Genomic DNA, 24,666 nt, shown 5'->3' with positions numbered 1-24,666 from the left:
AGTAGGCAGAGGAAAGGGTACATTCTTTGGTTCAGTGTCTCCTTGCTTCAGCTGCAGCCTTTGCCTCTTAAGAGCACTATTGCAGGATTAGCTCCCAACACACGAGACAGGCTGTCGCTCAAGCTGACAGCTGACAAACCCTTCTATTTAAATAAAATACTTTTATTGTTACGCCTGCTTGACAAAGCATATAAAAACAGTTTCCGCTACATGCAAACTATGACAACATTTGGAGCCACCGATGGGGGTGGGGGGCAGGGTTAGGTTGGTCCCTCTGGAGTGTAAAAGTGGGCACTCCGGTCAACTGAAAATGTGGAGTTGCATTTGTGCCACGGGGAAAACCTCAGCTGAAATAAGCCTGGTCCCGTTCCCACCCCCCGGGTGGGGAAGAGAGGTGTTGGAAGCTGAAATAGGCTTTATGAAGATCCTGGCAGGCTTGTGCAGGGCCTCTGTTTCAAATTGGGTGTTTACCCAAATTAAAGCACTTAATGCATATGGGGTTACTGACTTAATCCTGGGTGGGTGGAGTGGGGAGTGGTGGCTTACCATGTCCACAGGCAGACTGGAAAACGACAAGAGCTAATACGCTCGCATGGAGCTGAAGTTCAGCAAGGCCTTAGCTGGCAAACGGTCCACTAGTGGAGGCCCCAGGGCTGCGTTTTGTAAACTAGTAACTCCCCTCTACGGTCTCCTCCTCTGTCACAGTGATGGGAAATCCAAAAGAACCGAAGACACCACACGGAGAGACTGTTGACACACGACAGCTATTTCACACCACAATTGCGACATGAACATCTGGAAGCATTGGCTTGATTCCCTCTGGTATTGTCACCAGAAGCCACATGTTGGTGACCCCTGAAGCAAAGCAGGCCACACTTAAGCCCCAGCAGCTTTGGAGGGGAGAGTGAAGCAAAGGGAGTTTGGCTTTTCCTGCTTTGCTGGATCAACCGACCTAGAATCTGAGGCTTAGGGCTGCAACTTTTGCACCTGCCTTCATTGCACTGAAACTCAGCATGTTAAATTGTGAGACTCAGCGGCAGGGGAGGGGAGAGGCAAAATCCACTTGTTTCTTGCATTGTTGGTGCTAGTGAACAGTGTCTGTTCCTCTGCTGCATGTGGGAAGGGGGAGAGAAAGGCAATGTCCCAGTTCTTCTGGATCAGGCTGATGATATGCACTCCTAACATTTGAAAAATCAGCATTTCCCTCAGTTCTGTGGGATAACTGGCCCCCCCTGCCTTTGATGCAAGGATGAAAATCCTTTCCTGAAGCTTCTACCACAGAAATACTTGGGAACTTTTTTTAAAAAAGCAATCAATCTGTAACCACTATGAGGAACAGAAAATGAGCAAACTTTAAAGTCCTGGTGAAGAGTTCTGCGTAACTGGGAACCTACACCGGACAAAGACTGGCTCAGTAATGGTGTTGCCTTCTCAGTCTGTCTTTCGTTCTCTGGAACTAAAGAGGCTGCAGCACTAGAGATCTCCCCTCTGTGTTTGTCACAAGATCTTGGGAGTTGAAGGGCTGAGAGCATCACTAATGTGCTGAAGGGTGCAGCCTGCCTCCCTGACACCACTTCTTTCTGTCCACTCGTTTATTATCCTCAAAAGAGGACCCTCCTCGGTATCTGTGGAGTCTGGGGCCAAGATCTTTGCTGCTGATGCTGCTGTCATCGGGGTGGGAAATGGGTGGGTGTCTGCTGAGAGCATTCTGGCCAAGTGAGAGGTGCCTGCACCTCATGTCTGAAGCAGCCCCGGGGGAGACGCCTCCTCGTCCGCCACCTGACTCTCCAGCAGTCTGACCTCAATCGCCTCGCCTGTCTGCAGCTCTCCGGGACTGGCAGTGCCCACGCTGCTGCTGCCGCCACCGCCACTCGCGTCCTCATCCACGGAAGGCAGACCCTCCTGACTCTCCAAGTCACTCACCTGGCCCTCCCCGAACTCCAGGATGGTGGGGAGGTTCCCCTGGGTGGGGCAGCGTTTCTTGAGGCTGACCAGGAAAGGCTGCGGCAGGGAAAAGATGTCGACGTTGTTGCCCAAGTCGATCCACGTCATGCTGGGGAAGTTCCTGGGGTCCTTCAGTGCCTCTGTCAGGTCCCGCAGGATAGCCTTGGTCAGCCTGTTTCCGTTGAGGGAGAGGGTGGACAGGTGGGGCAGGGCGCTGAGGACAGGCAGCAGCTGCAGGAACACCTCGTCCGTCAGGTCCGTGAAGCAGAGCTCCACGTTCTCGATGTACTCCGAGGTCTGCTGGAGGTAGGGGATGACCCGGTCCAGCTCCTTCAGGGTCAGGGGGATGCCCGACAGGTCGACGGTGTTGTCCCGGGGATTCCCCACCAGGATCATTTTCAAGCTGCAAGAGAAGAGGAAAAGGGGCTTCGTGAATTGTCTCTGGCCAGTCCCTAACCCACACTGCTGGAAGGTGGAGGCACCATGGAGAACCTCCCGTTAAGGACACAAAGAGGAGGAAACGGAAAGAAACCAGGCAGACATTTCAGGGCCAGGTGTAAGAGAGGCTCAAGCAGCCATCGGTTTTGATCGTGGCTACGAAATTCCCATGTGTGCTCAGAATTCAGCCTAGGGTTCCCCAAATGGCTAAAGCAGTCCACCTACATTTTTAGGTGAGAAAGCTGTCCTGTAAGGTCAGCAAGTGACAGAGAGGGAGAGAAAACAGGTTCATCTCAGCTTCCATATATGTTTGGACAAAAGGCACAGACAGTGCTATTTTTCTAGGGGGGGGATTAGTTAACCAAATAAAATAGTTAATCCTTGACTAGATGACCCTTGGGATCCCTGTCAACTAGGATTCAATCCTACAGAAACACGTTTTATTTTTTAAGTTGGGGGGGGGAATCCACCCCACAGGACAAAGAACCTGGGAGCCCCTCAACTCTATAATGCTCCTCAAGAGCATGGTAGGCGGCTCAGGCAGTGGCAGCATCTCCCCCTCAAACATAATCTGCCGTCCAGCAAAAGGGCTGCAGAGGTTGTGGTTGCCAGATGCTTTCGAGGTGCAAATCTGCTGCCTACGAAATCCCTTCCTCTGGCTTTTTAAGCACCGCCTTACCCCACCATGCTGCAGAGCCTGACGTTGCAGTGGAGAGTCTCTGCCAAGCTCAGAGTCGGCTGCCAGGGCCAGCTGCTCTTCCTCACCCTGCAGAGCCACCTGTGGGTGGCCACTGAGCACCCGCCTTCCCTGCTTGGGGGAAAGGGCTTGCTGACTCACACGAGGACCCTTCTGAACACAAGAGCAGGCAGGCACAGACCCGCAGGCGGAAGCTGGCCAAAAGCAAGGCATTCATCACACGGCTCGTGGCTGGAGCAGAAGGCAGCCCAGATGCACTGTTGTCGGCAGCCCACGCAGGCGCCTCAAGAAGCTTCCTTCTGGGGCCTCAGATGCAGGGGGGGAGAGCTAAAGTCAGTGGCCTCGGCAAGGATGCAGAGTCACAGCCACAGTGGCGCCTGGAGAGCATCCAGCCACGCTTTGACCACTCAAAAGCAGAAGAAGTCACGTCGCTCCCTGAATCAAGTGAGGGGGGCAGAAGCACAGGCACAGCCAGACTCCACCAGTCGCTGCTGGGCTGACTTCTCCTGCTCCAAATCCAATTGTACGACGCAGCACTGCCGAAAAGCAAGGCAGCGGGCAGCTGTACACCCTGTACACCGTCACCTTGCACCACGGGGCCCTCTGCTCTTGCTCAGAGGCACATGCGTCGCTGGTTTGCTGTTTTTTAATCCGGTGTTTCTCCCATCCAGCCCAGCCCTTCTGCTCCCGACTGAACTACTGTCCGTCTGAGATTCATGGGGGAGGGAATAAAACAGATTATCGGGCATCGTGGTGGCTTTTCTCTCTCTTAATCGAAGACCATCAAATGAAGAGTTGGCCGCACAGAGAACCAGAGAGGGTCTGTGCCAGAGCCAAGCCCTACAAGGGAGGGGTATTCCTGCCTGCTCCTGCTGCAACCCCAGCCAGTCCATGCCCCCCACTCCACCCCAACAGAGGGGCAGCTGCAGCCAGGAGAGGGTTCTCCTGCCGGGTGTGGAGCCCTTCTGGTGAACATGAGAGAAGCATCCGCTTTAAGACGTAAATAATTTGTCCCCTGTGATGCTAAGCAGCAAGGAAGGCAATTCAGATGCTTGCCTGCCTGCTCTGACCTTCCCGCTGGCTGGCCAGGAGTCAGCCTTGCCAGAAAGGGCAGCAGAGAATCTGAAGTGACAAGTGCCGTTTGTGCCGCTAAAGCGAAGGCAGCAGCTGGCTGGGAGCTGCAGCCTGGAGGGACACAGCCAAGGAAGCAGCAGGAGGTGAAGGAGTTTGCCAGGGAGGCTGGGGTGCGGTGGGGGGGGAAGGCCACCCCCTGGTGCTCGGTGGCTGAGAACACAACTTAAGGATGAGGCTCAAGATGTCCGCAGGATCTGGAGCCCCGCTCAAGACCCCAGGAACCGTTCCAGTCCAGCTGCTACCCAGAACGGTTCAAGTTTGGCAAAAAGCAGGGAAGAGGAGGGGGCTCCCTTTGAAGAGTCACCCTGTAAAACATTCGCCCACGTGGGGAGGACGGGCTTATCAAATTTCCATCCTAAAGTTGTTCCCCACCACCGAGAAACAGAGAACGGAGGCAACTCCTGCGAGAGACAAGTGCTGTCTCTGCTTTTTCCAGAGGAGCGATTCCACCCACCTGGGAGCTCGCCTGCCTCCCATCGCAGGCCCGGCCAGCCTGCGTTGCATCGAAACTGCAAATTACTGCATTTAGAGAGAGAGAGAACTGCTCCGTAAACAATCCCGTTGCACATTCCTTCCTTGCAAAATGGAATCCGCTGCCTTGCTGGCTCTACAGGCTGGCTGTAGTTATGTCCGCATGTAAAAAGAAACTGCCAGAAAACAGTGGCAGATGGGACAAGAACCCTCATTTTGGGTGGCGTGGAGACTTGCAGGTGCAGGTGTCGAAGACTTTTCAAGGGCCTGCTGAGCAGAGGGTAGATATCAAGGCGGCAGCTGCTGGGAACAGACCCTTTTCCTCTTGGGCAGTCCTTGTGGTTCGCTACCTGCAGCCTCTGTCTGGGGCATTAAAATGCATGCGTTGCTCTGGGAAGTAAATGCAAGTATTCCCTTTCTGACTTTAGCATGATACACAGACAGAGAGCCTACCAATTTGTTAGAGGCAGCTGAGGGGGAAATGTCTCCTCCTGCCAGAGTCACGCAGCCAGTAAAAAAAGTGTGTTTATTCTGTTGGAAAATGTTTTACTTTTTATCAAATAAAATATTTCTGCTTCCAATTGTTCTGAAACTATATAAAAAGTAGGGTGAGGGAACGTAAAAGCCAGTGAAAAGGAGAAGGAAGGAAGGAAGGAAGGAAGGAAGGAAGGAAGGACTCTAATGGAATGGGAGAATAAGGTAGCTGCAAGGGGCATCAGGAGCCACATGCAAAGGGGTCAAGGGCCACATGTGACCATATAACTAGACGTTAACCAACCATTAACAGCTAAGAGTAATCTATGTAGAGATGCAAGTATTTTCTTCTGAAATTTTAGCCAGAATTATCTAAAAGACAAGGGCAGAGTATTAAATTTTAACAACGCAACAAAAAGCATACATTTTTATTCTCTCTCTTTTACTGCCTTCAATAATAACCCCACAAAATAGTTCTTTCCAAGAGGGTTCATGGCTTAATCACATCATCTGCTGCTACAAAAACCCACTTCAATTCGTAGGATGAAAATCACAAAGGGGAAGCGGAGGGGATCCAGGTCACTGTGTGTCACGATGAAAAAGAGGCTCTCCGTTAAAGAAATAACTCCTAAATAAATTAACATTCTGCCTGAAGACAAGAACACAGGGAGGCAGGAGGCATCTTCTTGCCCCTCCAAGATCAGCAGGGATTTCCCCCTGGAGGGAAACTTCAAAGTGCTTCCAATTTCTCTGACAGCAGGTTGGCAGATGAAGCCAAACAGAAATTAATCTCCAATTAATCTGAACAAAGATTAGAAGGAAGGCTGGTGCCCAGCCAGGATCACTCAGGGTGAGATATTTTTTTTTCTTTTAGCGGGGGTGGGGGGTGGAGTAAGGAAGCCAGGAAAGAACCCCTACCAATCCCTGTCTTACTTTACCCAGCAACAGAGCATCTCCACCCTAGGCACATCCTACAACCTGCAAGCTCACTCTCTCCTCTGGCTCCTGAGCTCACAAGAGGCTTCAGTCCGCATTTTCCCTGTCAGAGGGAGGGGAAGCCACGCCTTTATGAGCAGTGCACAGTAGGTACAAAATAAAATAGGCAATAACAATACACTTAAATGTAATATAGCACCGTGTACTGCAAGCACTACAGCAGGAAGAAAAACCATTACGTGCACCCCCCAAGGCCCTCTGAAATTGTCAAGCACTTCTCGGGGGGCAGGGTGTGGATAGGAAACTTGCTTTATTGTATTTTTACATCATGTTTTAAGGCACCTTGATATCCTGTGTGAGTGGGCAGCATACAAATATTTTTTTTATAAATCAGCAACGTCAGCACAGAGAAGCAACAAACAGCCAAACCCAGCCACATTTTGCACGGAGAGGCTGCTCTAACTTTGCACTGCTCTTTCTGCAAGAGTGGAGATTTACGGGTCTCCAGGTGCTTATGAAGCCAACCCTGGAGGGGGTGGGGGGGAATCCCTCCACACAAGAGAGACAATAACAGCCCTACTGCGCCAGGCCTCCTCCTCCTCCTCCTTTACATGCTCCAGCTTATCTGCATGCCCAGCGAGGCCTCTGCAATGGCAGGAAGGGATTGGCGCAGCAGAGAAAGAGGGGGCTGGAAGAGATAGGAGGAAGCTCCCATGGAGCCAGGCCAGACCCTACAGAAATGGGAACATCCCTAACCAGAGCTGAGCTCATTTGCTTTGCTTTGCAAACTGTGAGCTGTGTGTGTTGTGCTTGCAGAAAAGAGAGAGCAAAGGAGGTCACTCACTTAGGTCAGCCAAATCTGCTCAGTCTCGAGAGACCGTTCTTGCTGGGAACACAGAAGGATTCCTGGTGGCAGCGAAAGGCTCCCTTCTCCTCCCAGCAAGGAAAGACAGGGGCTCAACCGCTATTCATCTTTTAATACAGTGGTACCTCAGGTAAAGTACTTAATTCGTTCTGGAGGTCCATTCTTAACCTGAAACTGTTCTTAACCTGAAGCGCCACTTTAGCTAATGGGGCCTCCTGCTGCTGCCGCGCCAGCGGAGCACGATTTCTGTTCTCATCCTGAAGCAAAGTTCTTAACCTGAGGTACTATTTCTGGGTTAGCGGAGTCTGTAACCTGAAGCGTATGTAACCTGAGGTACCACTGTAATAGTATCATCGTCCTCGTTGGCTCGTAATTACAATTGGAAAGGTGGAGGTTCTCTGTTTTTCTTGGCAGCTTTGCCCACCTGACTCAATTCCACAAAATGTGGAATGCAACATCTCTTTTGTTTTAAAACCCGGGCATTTCTAACTCTACCATTTTGTCTGTTTAACCCTTTGCCCCCCAATATTCCCCCAAATCCTGCCCCTGCCAGCCCTAGCTGCTAATTGGTGGGGTGTTGGGGGAGGAAGAGGCCCACAGTTACTTCTGGGAAAGATGAGAGACTTGGCTAGTCTTAAGAGGCAGAGATGGGAAAGTGGGGGGGGGGAATGGGAAAATGCCAGGAGCTCTGCACCCTCAGTTTCTTCCTATTTTAACAATTTTTTCCAACAGGAAGACTGGAAATGTTGGAAACGGCTGAAAAACAACAGCTCCCTATGAAATATTCTGTTTTCGAAGGATTGACAATTCTTCTAAAGACAAGGTTTTGCTCAGTGACACACTGTAATGTGAAGTTTTCTTTCAGGCCAGACAAAATCTATAGCATTAGAGGTTTTCCTTGAAGTTTCTACCCATTGGGCCTACTTGAGGCAGCTGAAAATGGGTGGTGGTGCAGGGACAGAGCCAGTCCTAAGGGATAGCATAATCAGCTGGCAACTGGCAAAATCACTTTCGGCCTGCTATCTAATCCATCTTTCGAAACTGCTAAATGGTTCACCATAGCAGTTGCCTTGCGGCACAGAGTTCCACAGGCTCAAGAAAACTGCGGGCTGCCAACGTCTGGAGGGCACGAGATGGGGAAAGGCCACCCTAAATGGAGAAGGCTTGTTCTTTTATATTTTCCTGCCACAAAGTACTTTTATCTACCGCCTGTAATGTCTTCTCCCATACCTCGGATTACATACGCTTCAGGCTACAGACGCTTCAGGTTACAGACTCCGCTAACCCAGAAATAGTGCTTCAGGTTAAGAACTTTGCTTCAGGATGAGAACAGAAATCGTGCTCCGGCGGCGCAGCGGCAGCGGGAGGCCCCATTAGCTAAAGTGGTGCTTCAGGTTAAGAACAGTTTCCGGTTAAGAACGGACCTCCGGAATGAATTAAGTTCTTAACCCGAGGTACCACTGTATCTGATAAGAAAAGCCCCACTTCTGCCAAAAGGACTCATTCGTATGCAGATCGCTTGGGGGCAAGAACTTGGCTTATATGGCTTCTGCCCAAATTAAACCCCGTGCTGGCCTGAGAAGGCTCCTCTGGCTTCAGAGCCAGCCCTACCAAGCCACAGACTCAAGAAGCAAAAATGCCACTGCTAGGAATTTATGTGGAAGGCTTCTGCCATCCCTCTCCAAAGCTCCAAGTGGGTTGCAAAGGTAGAGCTCTCCCTGGGGCCTGCTGTCCTCCACGTTCCCCCCTCCCCTGCAAAAAAAAACCCCCTCCCACCCACAATGGCCTTTGCATACACAAACTGGTCCCAGAGAGACAGCGCCGCCTGGGAGGTTTTCTCTGCCCCAGAATAGGCCTTTTGCACTCCAGCTACCGACTTGCATCTCTTGACAGGAAATAATGCAATCAAGTCTGTTAGAAGTCAGGAACACACACACTGAGCAAACTGCTAATTAAAAATGGGGCTGGTAATTAGAAACATCCAACCAAATCCTTTAATTTATGCTTCAGAGAGTTCCTCGGGTCCCTTGTCTTCCCAAAGGGTCCGCACGGCCACATCAAGAGTAACCAGGATTATATCCGACTTAAGTGGACATCAGCGCAGGGGGTGGGCTGCAGGCCATGTCCCCCCCCCCCTCCCCGCCCCCATCATCTCCAAGACAGACCAGGCTTTGCTGGGCATACAAAGAAGTAGTTGCTTATTCAGGCCATGCTTCAAAGCCACTCCAAGCCTCTTTTCTGATTTGGTGGGGGACATAAAGGGTCTGAAGGATGCCCCAACCAGCTGGTTGCAGCCCCCAGTAGAAAACTCCTAGCCTGGAGAGGGCAGGGCAGGCGGCAGCAGGAAGAGAGGCTTCTTCAGTGAGAATGGAGAAGAGAGAAAAGGACCACAGTGTGAGGGTGGCAGCCCACAGAAAGCGCTAGCTGGGCAGCTGAACTGGGCACTCCACCAGCCTCATCTGCTTTCCAAGTACCAGGCCCCGATCCAACAGCCCTCCTGACATTTTGCCATTCAAGCCACGCAGGGGACAGACAGTGCCTCCAAGCAGGGCCTGGCTCACCCCATGTGCTCCAACATCACAGAAAAGGCTAGAAGAAAGAGTTCATTAGTTCACAGAGCCCAGAGTCTTTTCACCAAATGCTGCCACCCACTGAAGGCAAGATTTCCTGTCTTTTTTTTTCTTCCTTGGCTGAACAGACAGACGTTAAATGACTGGGACAGCTCTGCTGGTAGAGCAGGAGACTTTTCATCTCAGGGTTCGAGCCCCACAATGGGCAGAAGATTCCTGCATTGCAGGGGGCGGGACTAGATGTGACCCTTAGGGTCCTTCCAACTCTATGGTCAGGAGGAGACACAAGTCATTTTGCAGTGACCTGGGATGGAGGCTCCTTTGCACTGCTGGTGGCTCCACCTCTGCCCCAAGAACGCCCCTCTGCCAGCCCGCAGTCCCACCTCACTCACCAGGCCTGCGGCTTCCTCTTCACAATGCCCTGGCGTCGCCACTGAGAGTGGGGACTCAGGTGGTAAGTCAGCTGCCTGCAGAGCTTCTCCATGGTTCCCAGAGAGTCGCCTTCCTGCAAGAGGAATTGGGAAGGGGGTCAGTTGCACAGGCACCAGTCAACATATGCTCGCAGTGATTTCATACTCTTTATTGCAGCTGGTAAAACAGTGATTGAATTTCCTCCCAAACCTCAGGCCTTTATATACATTATTTACAAAGTGAGTCCTGTCTGATTGGCTGATTCTGCTTCCCTCCTGGAGCCTGATTGGTCTTCTCCTGCAAGCCAATCAGTTGTTGCATTCTAGGATCCTACCTGCCTATTGTTCTAGGATCCAAGCTTAGTACATAACAAGGAGGAAGAGCAGGCAGAACAGCCTCTATGCCTCCGCCAGCTCCTGGGGTGGGGGGAGGCTTTGAAACTCCCACCCCCATTCAGCTTACCCAGGCCAGCTAGAAAACAAAATATCAGCAGGACATTTCTCCTTACGATGCAACATCACTGGGAGGTTCAGCTAAGCTAGGCCTGGTTGGATGGCTGCCTCTCAAGGATCCTTCAGCTGAGATTCCCATATTGGAGGGGCCTGGGTTGGTTACCCTTGGGGTCCCTTCAAAGCTTATGGTTCCATTACTCAATAAGCTCTTTGCCATCCCATCGACAGCATGAGGCATCCTAAGGCAACTTCAAATAGCGCATCTAATTAAAAAGGGCCCATGCATGCTTTTCCAGCTCAATCCCACCACTCCAAACCTTACTGGAAGACCAACCTCCCCCCCCCCCCAAGCATTTGCTGGCTTAAGCAGGCAGGGCGGTTGATGCCACCAGCTTCACATGGTCCATTTGGCATCTTCGTATGACAACGGCAGAGAAAGCCCCAAAATCAGAACCATGGCAAAGGAGGAAGAGATGGCAGGTGGAGCCCCATCTGACTCCCAGGGCCGTAAAAGTATGTTTATCTGAGTCAACTGAGGGTTCCCTGCTCAGCCTTCACCAAGCCAAACCAAGATGGATGAGCCTCGGTTCCAAAGATGATGCGGACAGGGAGCTCAGCAGATCCACCTGCCTCTGGCTGCAGGAGGCGACCCTCCTGCTGCACTGCAAACACTCGCGTTCCTAGCACAAAGGCAGCCAGAGGGAGGAGGCAAAGTCCAGGGACACACCCTGGTCAGCTTCCCTGAGAGCATCGCTCCCAACAGGACAAAGAAAACACATGGGGTGGAGTTGGGAACAGCCTGCTAAATGAGTAGAGAAGAGCCACGGCTTGGCATTTTGTGCTGGCAAAGGCAGCTCGCTGACCAGCCCAAAGCAAGCAGCCTGCTCTCACCCGTCAAATCTACAGCTTGTTGAGCACCTGTCCTGGTTCTTGTCCCCTTGTCAGCCATGTGGGGCCAAACTCCACTGCTTCACAAGGGCAAATAGAGGAGTGGAGCACGCTTGTCTCCTTCTACAGTCATTGAAAGGAGGGCAGAGAGGAGGCCAATGGGCTCTCAGCACCAACACACATACTTGGAGATTAAAAGGTGGCTTACGACATGAAAACAATAGAAACCTACGACAAAAGTGGTCATAAACAATAAAGGAAACATTTTTTTTAAATTACAAAACCAAACCGAACAATTGCCACATACAGTGGTACCTCTAGTTATGAACTTAACTCGTTCCGGAGGTCCGTTCTTAACCTGAAACTGTTCTTAACTAGAGGCGTGCTTTCGCTAATGGGGCCTCTTGCTGCTGCTGTGCCGCCGGGACACGATTTCTGTTCTCATCCTGGGGCAAAGTTCTCAACTCGAGGTAACTCTTCCAGGTTAGCGGAGTTTGTAACCTGAAGTCTTTGTAACTTGAGGCGTTTGTAACTCAAGGTACCACTGTAAATAGCAACAAAATCTAAAATAAAGATGTGAGAAACCAACGGCACCAATCCCTCCTCTCCCATAAACAACACACATCTCAGCAAGAAACAGAGAGCTGGCATTGGAAATAATCCATAGGTGGTCTTTAACCACTCGCAGACTGGCTTATGCAGCTCCTTCTTCCTTGCCGAGATGCTGGAGTGGTTGCCAAGAAACTGCTACACGTATATACATGTGTGGTGGTCCTGTGCCAAAGTACAGCTCTTCTGGAACTCACTTTTTCAATAAATAGGTAAAATTGTTGACCGTGAGATCGTTGCCTCCCTGCAGATAGCACTCCTAAATCTTTTTGAAACGGGAAATGTCCCTACACACTGCAGAGAGATGGTGTTGCATTTATTATTGGCCACCAGGGCTATTCTTGCCAGGCACTGGAAAGACTTAAATGGGGCTGCCCTCTTAGCATAGTACAACAAAGTGGGTGAAATAGCGCTGTTGGAAAAACTTACTTGCAAATTAAAAGTAGTAAGAGGGCAAAATAAAACTAATGAATTCTCTGCAATATGGCATGCTTTTATTAAGCATGTAAAGGATGGTTTTCACAATTTGAACCTGCATCCAGCATTCAGAAGTCTACGGTTGCTTTAAGAAAATATAGGCCACAACTTTCCCTCTCCCTATATGCTCATGTTACTGTTAAGAAATGTACAAATAAGCTCCTAATTGATACCGATCCCCTCCCCAACCTGACCTTTTCGTTGCTTATTGCATAATTCTGTAATATATATCTTTTAAATTAAGTGCCTTTAATATTTTGCAAACTATATTTATGACTATTTTGAAACACTGCATCTTTCTTTTTCTTTAAACAAAACAAAAAGCCACTTCCCTGTCCCCATCTTGCTCCGAGAGAATTAAGACATAGTGTCAGTCATGCATGAGTATGATCCAGGTCTCTGCCGCTGCCCGCTCCCCCCCCCCCAACTGAGCACCTTCCTCTGTGGGTGCCAGAACTAAAGACAGCTGGTGTGGTCTGGCTGGCTGCCGTTCTTGGGGGCAGAAAAGGCAAACTGCCACCCCTGTTCTGCATCCCCTGCCGCAGAGTTTGCTGGTCTCTGTAATTCGCTCTAGGCTAGGCCACAAGGGCTCCCTATTCTCACAGGTTGCAGAGGGACGAGAGCTCCCTTTGCTGGTTGGGTTGTGTGTTGCGTTTGTGGGACTCTGTGCAGAAGCAAAACTTGGATTCTCAGGGAAGGATTCTCAGGTCAGCAGGCAGGGTTGGGTGGGGGTGGAGCTCCTAGCAAGGACTGGTGACTCAGCCAGGTGCCCTGTGCCCCCCCCACCCCTCCCCACAACAGGAAAGCAACTAATTGCTCCATCCAAGCCAGCCCCCTGCTGAATTACTGCATGAATTCTTTATCAAGCCGCGTGAAATATTCATGGCGACCTATTTTACAAAGCAAGATATGGACCATGGAGGGCAGGTAGCAGCGCACTGTGGATCATTCCTCCTGCTTCGGAGGGGTTGGAGGAAGGAAGGAGAGCTTTGGGAGGCCTTGGCATGGGACGGGCAGGGCATTCCTTGAAGTGGGAATCTAACTGGTCCTATCAGTTAGGCAACCGCCCAGAGGCCATGTCACCATGTGCAAAAACAAGGCCATGTGCAGCAGCCCTGCTCCGTGGGTGGACCCAGGCTGGATGGTGACATTTGGGAAGACTGTGGGTCTTTGTAGACAGGCAAAGAGAGAGAGAGAGAAATATATTTGTGCAACAAAAGCAAAGACAGCGGATTGCTAACTGAAAGCAGGTTTTTGTTCTACCAGGAGAACAAACCTTTTATTCAAAGTCCTCCAGCATAAGGCGAAAGCACCTTTGCTCAGTTGTGTCACTCTGCGCCCTTGTGACTTCACAGCAGTGACGCTCCCAGCCCTTCCCAGAGGCCAAACATGCAGCACCTTCCCAGAGAAGACCAGAATGCCAAAGACTCCTGTCGGGGGAAGTAGCAATCTGCTCCAGACTAATTCCGGGCTTGGCAACCGGCTGCAATCCGACTCGGAGAACCTGCGGGGAGAGACTCCGTGTTCCCTTCCCTGCAACATCCTTTTGGGGACACAGAGGATGCGCTGGCCCAGTTTGTCACCAGCAGACGCCAGACCGCCATCACGTCCCACAGCAAGAGCACCGGCACGAACATCTCGCAGCCAAGGAGGCCGAAGGAGAGACGCTAAGCCAGAGAAGTGCTAACTGACAATGCAGAGCTGAGAGATGATGCAGGGTGGGTGTGGGTGTGGGTGTGTACGTACGCAGACGGGGAGGGTGTATAGCAAGCAGGTTTCTGGATTTGCTGTCCTGGAGACCAAACAGAGGGTCGCAGGAGAAGTACCAGCAGAAGGGGTGGTGTTCTAAGAAGTGCTGGAGCTGCATTGGCCACAGCCCCAGTAAAAACATGAGTGTCATTCTGTGCAACAAAAGAGAAGGAAAGAGCAACTGGAAGAATTTACAATGGCAGTGGGAACCCAGAGACTGAGACTTCCTTTTTCTTGCTCACACATCTCCAGGCTTGCTTTAACCATCATAACAGAGAGGCGCTTTGTTTAGAAAGGAAAAAAAATGGCAAATGAATAACATTCAGAAACGTGGTTGCTCCACCCGCCCCCTCCCCCCCCTCCGGCCACCACTACTGACCAGGTCCATCCCCAAACCCCAGGTGGGGGGAAAGTAGGTGCCACCTAAGATGGCCCCCTCTTTGCACACAAAGCTACACCCACACCCAGCTCCATGAATCCATTCCTTTAAAATAAAATAAAATAAAATGCCCAACTCCAGCAAGCCTCTCTTCTGTAAACCTTGCCCCGGAGACCTCTGAAACCTCACTAACTCAGCCTGCAGGTTAAGGAGCCTTGCTCAGGGCAACTGCACTCACACAGGAGCCCAAATGCTGAAATGGAAAACAGAGTGTTCCTTTTCGCTCCTAGCGACTATCCAAATGCAGCTGGAGTAAACAACGCATCATACGCCATTTTATAAAAAACAAAAATACTGTTAACTTTAAGGAATTCTCTTTGTTGTTTATTCAGTTGTCAACAAGCATGTTTTAATGACGACAGTGAGGGAGGAGCCTGTTTCAAGGAAATGAGGGTTTATTAGCGGTCAAAGCTGCACCATTTGGCTGCAGCCACCAATGTGCCCCTGCTTTCCAAACAACACGCCCTCTGCATGTATGCCTGTTCCCCCTGCAAGTCTTTCTTCCTCTGCTGCCGCCCATCTCCTTGATTAAGTCGTTCATCTCACCCACATTAAGTCTGTTCGACCCACTTGCTGCACCGCAGGGGTTTTTTTGGGTGGGGGAGAAGAAAAATATCCTGAGCCTTCACTCTGCATATCCCAGCCCCCCACTCTCAATTAAAGGGAAGATTCTCATCGCAGTTCCTCACCTGTAGAAAAACAAGATTTGCCTGAGGGGGGAAAGAATCAATACACTTCCTACCTGTTTAGTAACTCACATCCCTCAATTACATTATTAAATGAACTGAACTCAAACGGCAATTACTCTCGCAAAGCATCAATAAAACATTGCAGCACCAGTCGCTCAGAGCTGGCCCATCGCCTCTTTCTGGAGAAGCACCACTTTCCAGGGATGGGATTGCTAGTCTAGGATTCCTGCTTGGATAGGAAGCATTGGCTTGGTTTAAACCCTGAAAACATTGTTGTTGGGGTTTTTTCAAGGATCATCAGCTTATCTGGAAGGCTGTGGGTGCCTGTGTAGAGAGATGTCTTACTGGCAAGGAGCTCACCCTGGAACACACAACCAACCCTGCAAGGTTGGCTCCCAAGGGCAGCGGCTGGTTGACCAAAGATTCACCCACAACCTTCAGAGGCTGGAGTCAGAGGGATCAACCCTTGGAAAACCCAGTCCATCTGCAGCAGCTTTCCCCAACCTGGACCTCCCATCTTCCCCAGCCAGCATGGCCAATGATCAGGGATGGTGGAAGCTGGAGGCCAAGGCTGGGGAAGGCTGACCAATGGTCAGGACCAAGAACTTTTGGGGGGAAACCTGGAAATGGTATTAGCATGGGTTTTGGGTGTGTGTCGGTCCGCGCTGAGTGGCTACAGTAACAAAGGGAGGTGTGGAAGGCTGTGGCTTATGGACAGGCAAGAAATGGAGGCATGTCTCCCCCAGGAGAGGAGCCAAGCCAAGAATGAGCCCAGCCCTGAACAAGCAGGAAGAGCAAAGCCAAGGAGAAGAAAGTCGTAGACTCTTCTGAACTTCCCTCCCCCACATCAGAAGAGCAAAAAAGCATCTCCCCTCCCATCAGATGCAGCTGCAGAGAGTAACCCAGAAATCTCAAGAGACTGCCATCGTCAGCTGAAGACTTGTCTGTGAAAATCTCCCAGGAGAAATCTAATCCCATTATAGGGAGTGATAAGCAAAGGCTGCCTGGAGGGAGAGGAAGGCGAGACAAGGAGGAGGGGGCAGCCGGGAGGCAGGTGCGTCGTCACCTTGAGGAGTGCATGGGGGACACTGGGCCGAGTTCACGGAAATGAATGGACCCCACTTGGTCATGCTCCTTCATTTCAGTAGGGCTAGTCTGAGCATAACTTAGTGCAAAACCACTAATGAAGTTTATCATGGCAGAAAATTGTCGGCTTCTGCCAATCATGTTAACATGCCGCACTCTGCTGCTGAGGAGACTTGGACTTTGAGAGATGGGGAGGGGTGTAGTTGGGTGTCAGTTCCCCAGCCCCAAACAGGCTGCTTAGCTGGCAGCCTCTTCTGCATGTTTCACTCTTTTAAAGGGGAGTGTAATAAAATGTAGGAAGACTGCAAGAGAAGGAGAGGGGCCAGCAATGCCTGACTCTGGACTGGGCATGTAACCCTCCCTCCCACCCCACCCCAGCCAACATGGCCAGACTTTGGAATATCAAAGTCCAGAGCTTATGAACACACCCACAACATGCCTCCTCTTGAGAAGGAGGAAGCAGCAGCTATCGCCCCCCTGCCCCCAGCTTCTCACTCTTCCTTTCAACAGCCCAAAGCAAACCCCACCAAGCACTCACCGGTTTGGGGCAGTGGATGTACCGGGCCAGGCTGATGATCAGATCATGGGTAATTGGATCAACCAGGTTCCTGAAGCTGGCGTAGCGATACAGGACGTCATCCAGCGAAGTTGACTCCATGCCCAGGTCCTGCAAAGGAGCAAAGCCAGTCAGGTGGGAGGGCACCTTGGAGTGCCCGTGCAAACCAGGCAAACTTCAGCAACTGGGCGATGCCAGCAGCCACAGCCCTGCAATCATATCCAGAGCCTACACCCAAACATTCAGGAAGGCTGCACTACAATGCCAATACCCCAATATTTGAGGATTTTAGGGTTGGGACCCAAGAAGCTCCATAAGTCTGGACGGGCACCAGTAAGTAGGTAAGAGGTGCCAGCTGGATCAGGCCAAAGGCCTGTCTTCAGCGGCCACCCAGATGCCCCCAATGAGAAGGCTGCATTCTGCACATGAGTGTAAGACAGGGGTCAGCAACCCTTTTCAGCCATGGGCTGGTCCACTGTCCCTCAGAGCATGTGGTGGCCCAGACTATATTTTTTGGGGGGGGGAAATGAAAGAATTCCTATGCCCCACAAATAACCCAGAGATGCATTTTAAATAAAAGCACACATTCTACTTATGTAAAAACACGCTGATTCCCGGACCGTCCGCGGGCCGAATTGAGAAAGCGATTGGGCCGCATTCGACCCCCGGGCCTTAGGTTGCCTACCCCTGGTGTAAGAGCACCCCTGAAGTGGGAGAAGGAGCAGAGGTCATTTGACTTACTTCCTCACACGCCAACTGTTTGCTGAGGCACCTGATGGGTCGAGTGGACTTGTAGGGCTGTGTGGGTCAAGGAGGGAAGGGTGAGTTTTCCCTCCCACTCATCCACATTGCTCAACCAGCCAGGTGGGTCACATTGATGTCCCCATGGCCCTGGACCAACTTCTGCTCCCTCACTCCTTGGCAGCTCCCCTTGCAAGAGGAGATTTGATCAGGCCCCTCTGAAAGGGAAAGGTCCCTAGGTGGGCAGAACCCCAGGCACAGGCAGCAATGGGGAGCAGCCCCACACAGATTCAGGCCAATTGCTCAACTGCATCTCCACTCTAACTTTTGAAAACAGGGGGAGGAGGGTGGGTGGCTGCTCCTTCCCACAGAAGGGGTCTTGGTGGGTGGGTGGGTGGGAGACAGCAATATGAAACCTCACCAGCGCAATCCAATAGGTTTCTTTCTGCCTGGGATCCCTTATGCTGCTCTGGGGAACCTGCTGCTTCCCCAATTTTCATTCATTTCAAAGTGTGACCTGAGCAGTGGTTGGATGGAACAGGGTGACAGAAACTGAACTCCTGCCAGCCCTGTCAGCTGGAGAAGGAAGGTGAGCCATCAAGTCTGGCAAAGCCACCCATTGACATTTGAAAACCAGGCAGGGTCAAGTGGAGGTTGCTGGGGGAGCAATTGCATCACGTCTCTGCGAGCACTTCTGGATCCTGTAAGGGATGTTCTGAAACACAGAGCCCATAAAATTCTGCCCCTCTCCCATCTTGAAATGAGCATTCAGCGCACGCACGCACAAGCCCCAAATTGCTGCAGCACAGTGATGCTTCCCCTCCCCACCCTATAGTTGAAACCTCCCCAAGTGAGAGCGGCATCCAAGCCAGATGAGCTCATCCCTGGCACAGTCTGTCACTGAGAGTCTGACTTGACTGGGCAAATTGCCTCCCAGCTGAGCACACTGGGCTATCTATCAACCAAGACGGCTGTTAACAAACCTCCCCAGTAAACAGGGGGAAGTAGGGGAGGAAGGAAGGTGGTTTAGGGCCTGTGCCAATGGGCTCCTGTATCTGTTCTGTACACTGAGGAGTGAAACCCCGCTCTGTGCAAGGACTTTCAGCAGCCCCCTTTTTATTGCATTTCCTGCAAGGAATTTTGTGCAAATACCCCCATGGCAAGAGCACCATGCACCTGCACAGCTTCTCTGTGCATAAACTCCACCTCGTGATTTGCAGAAATGCCCACTCTGTGTGCAAGAGGAATTCAGGGAGTTCCTGAGGTGGGGAGAGATAGAGCTTGAAATTCAGAGGGGTCTCTTCCCACTCCTGAGATCATCAACTTGTTAAAGTGCTGGTGGGGGTGATAACATGCCCCCCCTTTTTTTGCTCTTCAGCAAAAGGACTCAACAAGCCATTTCAAATAGCATAAGAGAGAGATGCCAGTTTGCTTGGTGGTTGGGCCCTTTCGTGGGCTAGTCCACAGGTATCATCAGTCTACCACCCCACCACAGAATTTGTCACTGGAATGGGCTTCAGTGGCTGGGCAGCCGGGACCACTTCACCTGAACCACCTTCAGCTGCACGAGGGACCAAGGCCACAGGGGCAGCTTCAAGCAAGTCATTTGCAACCACAACAGAAAGTCACAACAAGAAGAGAGAGAAACGAGGACACTCTTGTTCCAAAGCAGAGATGAAACGTGCAACACACAGAGCATCTTTTGGGCAGAATATGCAAAGAAAGAGAAGGAACTGCCAGACACAGACATCAGTTGAGCAACAGCGACTGACCGTTTCTGTCGAATTTGGCAACAGCAAATAATGTAGCAACAGAGCTGACACACTGCCTTTGTTCCACGAACAGGAAGCAAATCTTTAAGTGACCCGACAACTTGGATAAGGGCTCCAGAAACCCGGGTTTCTCTACAAGTCAATGGACCTTGGGGTGGGGTGGGGGAACAGAATGCAAGGCCTTTCCCATCCCCATCCAAAATAAAAAATGCCCATCAAGAAGGATAGATGACACCAAGTGAGCGCCAAGCCTTGCCAAAGCCATCACCCAGAAGACAGCACTGATGCAGGTAATTCTCTCGAGGCCCAACTGCAAGCCTTTCCAAAATAGTGTCAGCTTCTTCTGAGCTGTCACATCAAGGATCCCCCACCCCCGAGATGAATGCCGACTGTCTGGGCATATGACTCAAGTGGCCGTGAGTCCTTGGTGCCTCTGGGCCTGAACAGAGACAGAGCAAGAGCAGCAGGACTCAAAGATATGGATCCTAGGAGCTCTCCCGCTCATAAGTCCCATAGGACAAGAAAGTCCTACCTTAAGAAACATTGGGCTCACTAAGAAACTGGCCTGGACACTTTCCCCATTATCTCAGACATTATCTCAGACGTTAAAATAACCCTTGCCTGCCTCTCAAGGGATTCACATTTTAAGGGTCTGAGCACCTGACCTCGAAGGGAGGTGATCATGGTGGAACCATGATTAAAGATGGTAGCAGTCGTGGGGTCAGATGACCTTGAGTCGTGACGGGCAGGATTTTAAGGATTCCTGTCCTAGAGACTCTTTAGCTTGTGAAGACATCCTGGGAGCAGCACCCACTATTTTGGGGAGCTAGAGACGAGGAATTTACATTCCCACATCCTTTTAACAGCCCAGCCCTCCCAGTTCTCCACTTCTTCCACCTTTCCCCACACCCAAATGACCACCCGTGGGGCTACCACAACCTGATTACAGGAAGGCTGTTATTTTACTCCATATCGTCCCCATAAACTTTTCCAATTCCCATTAACACACTCAGTATGCAAATACTGTATAGGGCTGCCATACAACTGGGATTTCTCAAACGATACGGGGTTTGCCCATTGAAAATAGCATCCGGGCAGAATTTCTGAAAATTGGTAGAAAATGTCCAGGAAAACCTGGACATATAGCAACCCATGTCGGAAGTGTTGATTTTTTGGCGAATTTCCTTAAAAATAGTTCAAAAACTTCAATTATGTGGCAACCCTAGGAATTATAACAGCTATCAAACTTCCTTCTGTCTCCCCGCCTCCAGCCACCACTGAAACTCTATCCTTTTCTGTCTCTTTTAACTACTTTACTTCCTCTTCCTCCTCCTCATACTGTAGCAAAGTTTGTTTCTCCAAATGGGCAGCTGCTGCTCCCACTAGAAGTGCCATGCTCCCACCGTAAATCCCTTGCCTCCCCAACATTTACCCACTTTAACAGACTCCTAACTCCTATATCCCTTTTCCAAACTCCCGGCTGTTCTCTGGGCCCATCCAGCACAACTGAGGACTCAGGAAGGGGGAGATGGTAGCTGCCAGCTGGTTCCCAGGCCCTGGGTCCTTGCCCTCTGGCTCTTAGGGCAGCCCTTTCCTTGGAAGAGGATCCAGAGCATCTTGAACTCCTTTGGGGCTCCTTATGTGAGGCAGCAGCAACCTTCCAGTCCAGGGCTCCGAGGCAGCTGGAAACACACACTGCCCAAGCCCACTTTTGCTTAAGGCACCCAACTCCCACCTGCCCCATGATGGAAACTGTCCCCAGCAACAGCAGCTGCTGCTACTGCAGCAGCAGCAGCAGCAGCAGCAGCAAATTCTATTAAATGCTGCTACAGGAGGTCTCTCCAGGGGCTGCATGCCTGCTCCTTGTACCCATCCCTAACTGGGACTACTGGATCACAGGGTGCGTAGGTGGGCCCGTCTCTCCCCCCCCCCAAACTAAGCCTCCAAATGACCCACGCATCACAGTCACTCGTTCGTTGTCAGTGCCAACCCAGTTTAGAAATCCCTCCCTTTGGGAGAAGCTGGAGGCTAAAGCAGAAAAAAGCTGCCACAAGAGCAGATTTGGGAGTGAGCTACAGTCACACTCGCAACCGGCACATGGTACAGCCCCCTCCTGGGTCCAGGTGGGGAAGTCAGAAAGAGATCTACAGTGGTACCTTGGGTTAAGAACTTAATTCGTTCCGGAGGTCTGTTCTTAACCTGAAACTGTTCTTAACCTGAGGACCACTTTAGCTAATGGGGCCTCCTGCTGCTGCCGCACGATTTCTGTTCTCATCCTGAAGCAAAGTTCTTAAACCGAGGTACTATTTCTGGGTTAGCGGAGTCTGTAACCTGAAGCGTCTGTAACCTGAGGTACCACTGTACACGGAAAGTGGAAGCCAGTAAGGGAGGGTCAGGGAAAAGAGCTGTCTCCCTCTTTCTCTTAAGAGCAGGGAGGACAAGGTTCGCTGCTTTCAGTGCTCAGATCCTTTTATTTCTCACACCACACCCCCTGAAATCTTCCTCCTCTCTCTGCAGAAACAGCTCCCGGGGTCATTATTCTGTTCCTCCCACAGCCAAGGAGAGCCAAGGAAGAGGCACAGGGAAGCAGATGCAGAGGGGCTCCCGCCCAATGGTTCACACAGACTCATCAGAGAGAAAACAAAGCAGGGGGAGAATCAGCGCTGCCCCTCCCCCAGCATCAGCGGAGAGAAACTGGCTGGGAAGCCGGAGCAGGAAGCAGAAGACTGCCAAGAGGATCCCTCCATCCGGCAGCACAGCGGGTGGGAGGGCAACAGAGGCAGCTGTGCCGCTTCCGGCCAGGGGTGTGTGTGTGTGTGTGTGTGTGTGTGTGTGTGTGTGTGTAGAGGGAGCAAGATGGGACTCTGTGCTGTGGCAGAGGCAGCAGCAAAGTTCTCCTTTCCACTGAGGCTGCTGCTGCCACCAACCTTCCCCCCTCCAACCCACCATCCAGAAAAAGCCACTCTGCATTTGATGGGGAGTTCTCTTCTCACCTGCGGGGGGTGGGCATTTGCCCCTAGAAATACAGTGGCACCTATGCTACAACAGCAGCTAGAATACTTATCGCGAAGTACTGGAAGACGCAAGAGCTACCCACACTGGAAGAATGGCAGATGAGGGTGATAGACTACATGGGCTTGGCAGAAATGACGAGCAGAATCCGAAACCAGGGAAGAGAGGCAGCGCAAGAAGAATGGAAAAAATTTAAGGACTATTTAAAGAAATATTACAAAGTTAATGAAAGTTAGAATGATGTTGGACTGGAAAGTAAATGGTTACTATTAGCAATGGTTAAGACAAGGAGAATAAGGAAGAATAGCCTAAATCTAAATTAAAATAAGGGAAGATTTGCTGAACAATTGATAAGAATTTGGAATACAGAAAGGGGAGGCATGAGGAAGTCGGGGAAGAAAGGTATATGAAATTAGGATATGAAATGATACATGTTTTTTTTGTTCTGTTTTTGTCTTTGTATGTTTATGTTTGTTGTGTTGTGTTTATATGGAAAAAAATAAAAATATTATAAAAAAAAAAATAGAAATACAGTGGCACCTCGGGTTAAGAACTTAATTCGTTCTGGATGTCCGTTCTGAACCTGAAACGGTTCTTAACCTGAGGCATCACTTTAGCTAATGGGGCCTCCCGCTGCCACCACGCAACTTCTGTTCTCATCCTGAAGCAAAGTTCTTAACCTGAGGTAATATTTCTGGGTTAGCGGTAACCTGTAACCTGAAGCGTATGTAACCTGAAGCGTATGTAACCCAAGGTACCACTGTACTGTATTGTCCTGCAGGTTGCTACTGGCCATGCTGCACTTTCCCATCCATCCAAAAGGAAGCCCAAGCGTTGAAGTGTGTGGGGTGTGCCTGTGTGAAATTATAGAAATGAGAATCCCCCCACAAGGGAGGAAGACCAGAACCCTCACACCTGCCCAGGCCAGCTCGCTGGGCTTCCCTCGCTGGATGAGCCCCAGCATGGGGAAAAGCAGTTCTGGAGCTCAGCCATGGCTGGCTGGCGGAAAGCCCAAGGCACCCCCACCATGCCCAGGTAGCACAACTCCCCCTCCTTGAGCAGCTGATAAGCTGCCACACACAGAGCCAAAGGGTTAGCTGCTCCCTGGCCCATCAGCAGCAAGCTTGCCCTGTCTGGGGAGCTCCAGCTGACTCTCTGGGCACAAGCCTTTCCTTCTGCTTCCCATTGCAGGATTTGACCTCCCGTCTCCACCACTGGATGTGCACCAGACCTCCCCGTCCCTGAGCTTTCCATTATCCTCGCCGCTCACACATGGCTGCCCTTGGCTTTCGCTCTTCCCTCATCGCCTCTTCTCTCCCACGCAGCCCCCTGCTCCAAATGCAATTTCGCATCATTTAAGCCAAGATGGATTACGGGCGGGGTGGGGGAGGCAGTCCGCCCAAGTGCAGGCAAAGAGGCAGGCGGGGCCTCTCCTACACTCCCTGCCCTCCCCAAAAGCTTGCTTCTCCAAAAGGGACAAATATATTTGCAAGAGCACAGAAAATGAGGAGCCTGTTCCTGTCCCCCTGCACCTCACACTATGGAGAATGCCAAATGAAACATCTCCTCCTCTTCCTCTAAGTTCAATAAGCCCAGATTCTTAGTGAGCTTGTTTTCATTCCTTGGCAAAGAGGGATAAGCCGGTTTACATACTGGCATGCAGGGTGTGTACAACACACATATCATGTATGCACGAACAAGCGTGTGCACACACACTGCCTAGCTGAGAGCAGGAAAGGTGCATCAAGACCCCATGAAATGCCCTGGAAAGGCAGCTTTTCCACCTGCTCTTAGTTAAGCCTCTCTCCCCAGGTGCCAGCAGAGCTCAGCCAGAACTGGAGATTCCTGCCAGAGCCAGGTATCTAGAATATGCTCCCAGACCTGCTTACAACTCCAGGGCACTATCCCTTCTCCCTGACTAGATGCACAAGGACACACGTACACTCCCCCACACAGAGAGAAAGCTTCCAAGCCCAAAGCGAATGGTGAGGCAAGGCTTTTCAGTCAATTGACTTAGAAGTGGGGGTTGTCACACACAACGCCCAGAAATCAGCAACGATAGAATACAAGCGCAGCAGGTATGGAACAGCTTGGAGTTAATGACAGACTCTCGCACCAAACTCACCTCTCAAGCAGCCACAAGACAGCTCCACGGACAGACCCAGGAAGAGGTGCGCTCTGTCCACTGCCCTGGCAAAAGGCTGGCATGTTAGCCACGGGGAAGGCAATTGTGCAAGGTGGCGGGGGGGGGAGGGA

The 24,666-nt window shown here is 51.1% G+C and overlaps 1 protein-coding gene across 1 annotated transcript in view; it reads right to left on the bottom strand.

Annotated features, from left to right (window-relative positions):
- Positions 1 to 141: 141 nt before the first annotated feature.
- LRRC75A (leucine rich repeat containing 75A) overlaps positions 142 to 24,666 on the bottom strand; it is a 29,163-nt gene continuing 4,638 nt past the window's right edge. Inside the window, exons 2-4 of the mRNA XM_083588933.1 lie at positions 16,868 to 16,996; positions 9,922 to 10,034; positions 142 to 2,347 (exon numbers count right to left, since the gene is read on the bottom strand). Of these exons, the coding sequence (XP_083445059.1) occupies positions 1,735 to 2,347; positions 9,922 to 10,034; positions 16,868 to 16,996 (855 nt within the window). The 3' untranslated portion in view covers positions 142 to 1,734. The remainder of the gene's footprint in view (positions 2,348 to 9,921; positions 10,035 to 16,867; positions 16,997 to 24,666) is intronic.

Source organism: Podarcis filfolensis (genome assembly GCF_964270895.1).
Source record: "Podarcis filfolensis genome assembly, chromosome: 15".
Classification (NCBI taxonomy): domain Eukaryota; kingdom Metazoa; phylum Chordata; class Lepidosauria; order Squamata; family Lacertidae; genus Podarcis; species Podarcis filfolensis.
Note: the sequence above shows the minus strand (reverse complement) of the source record. Positions and strands in the feature narration are given on the sequence as shown.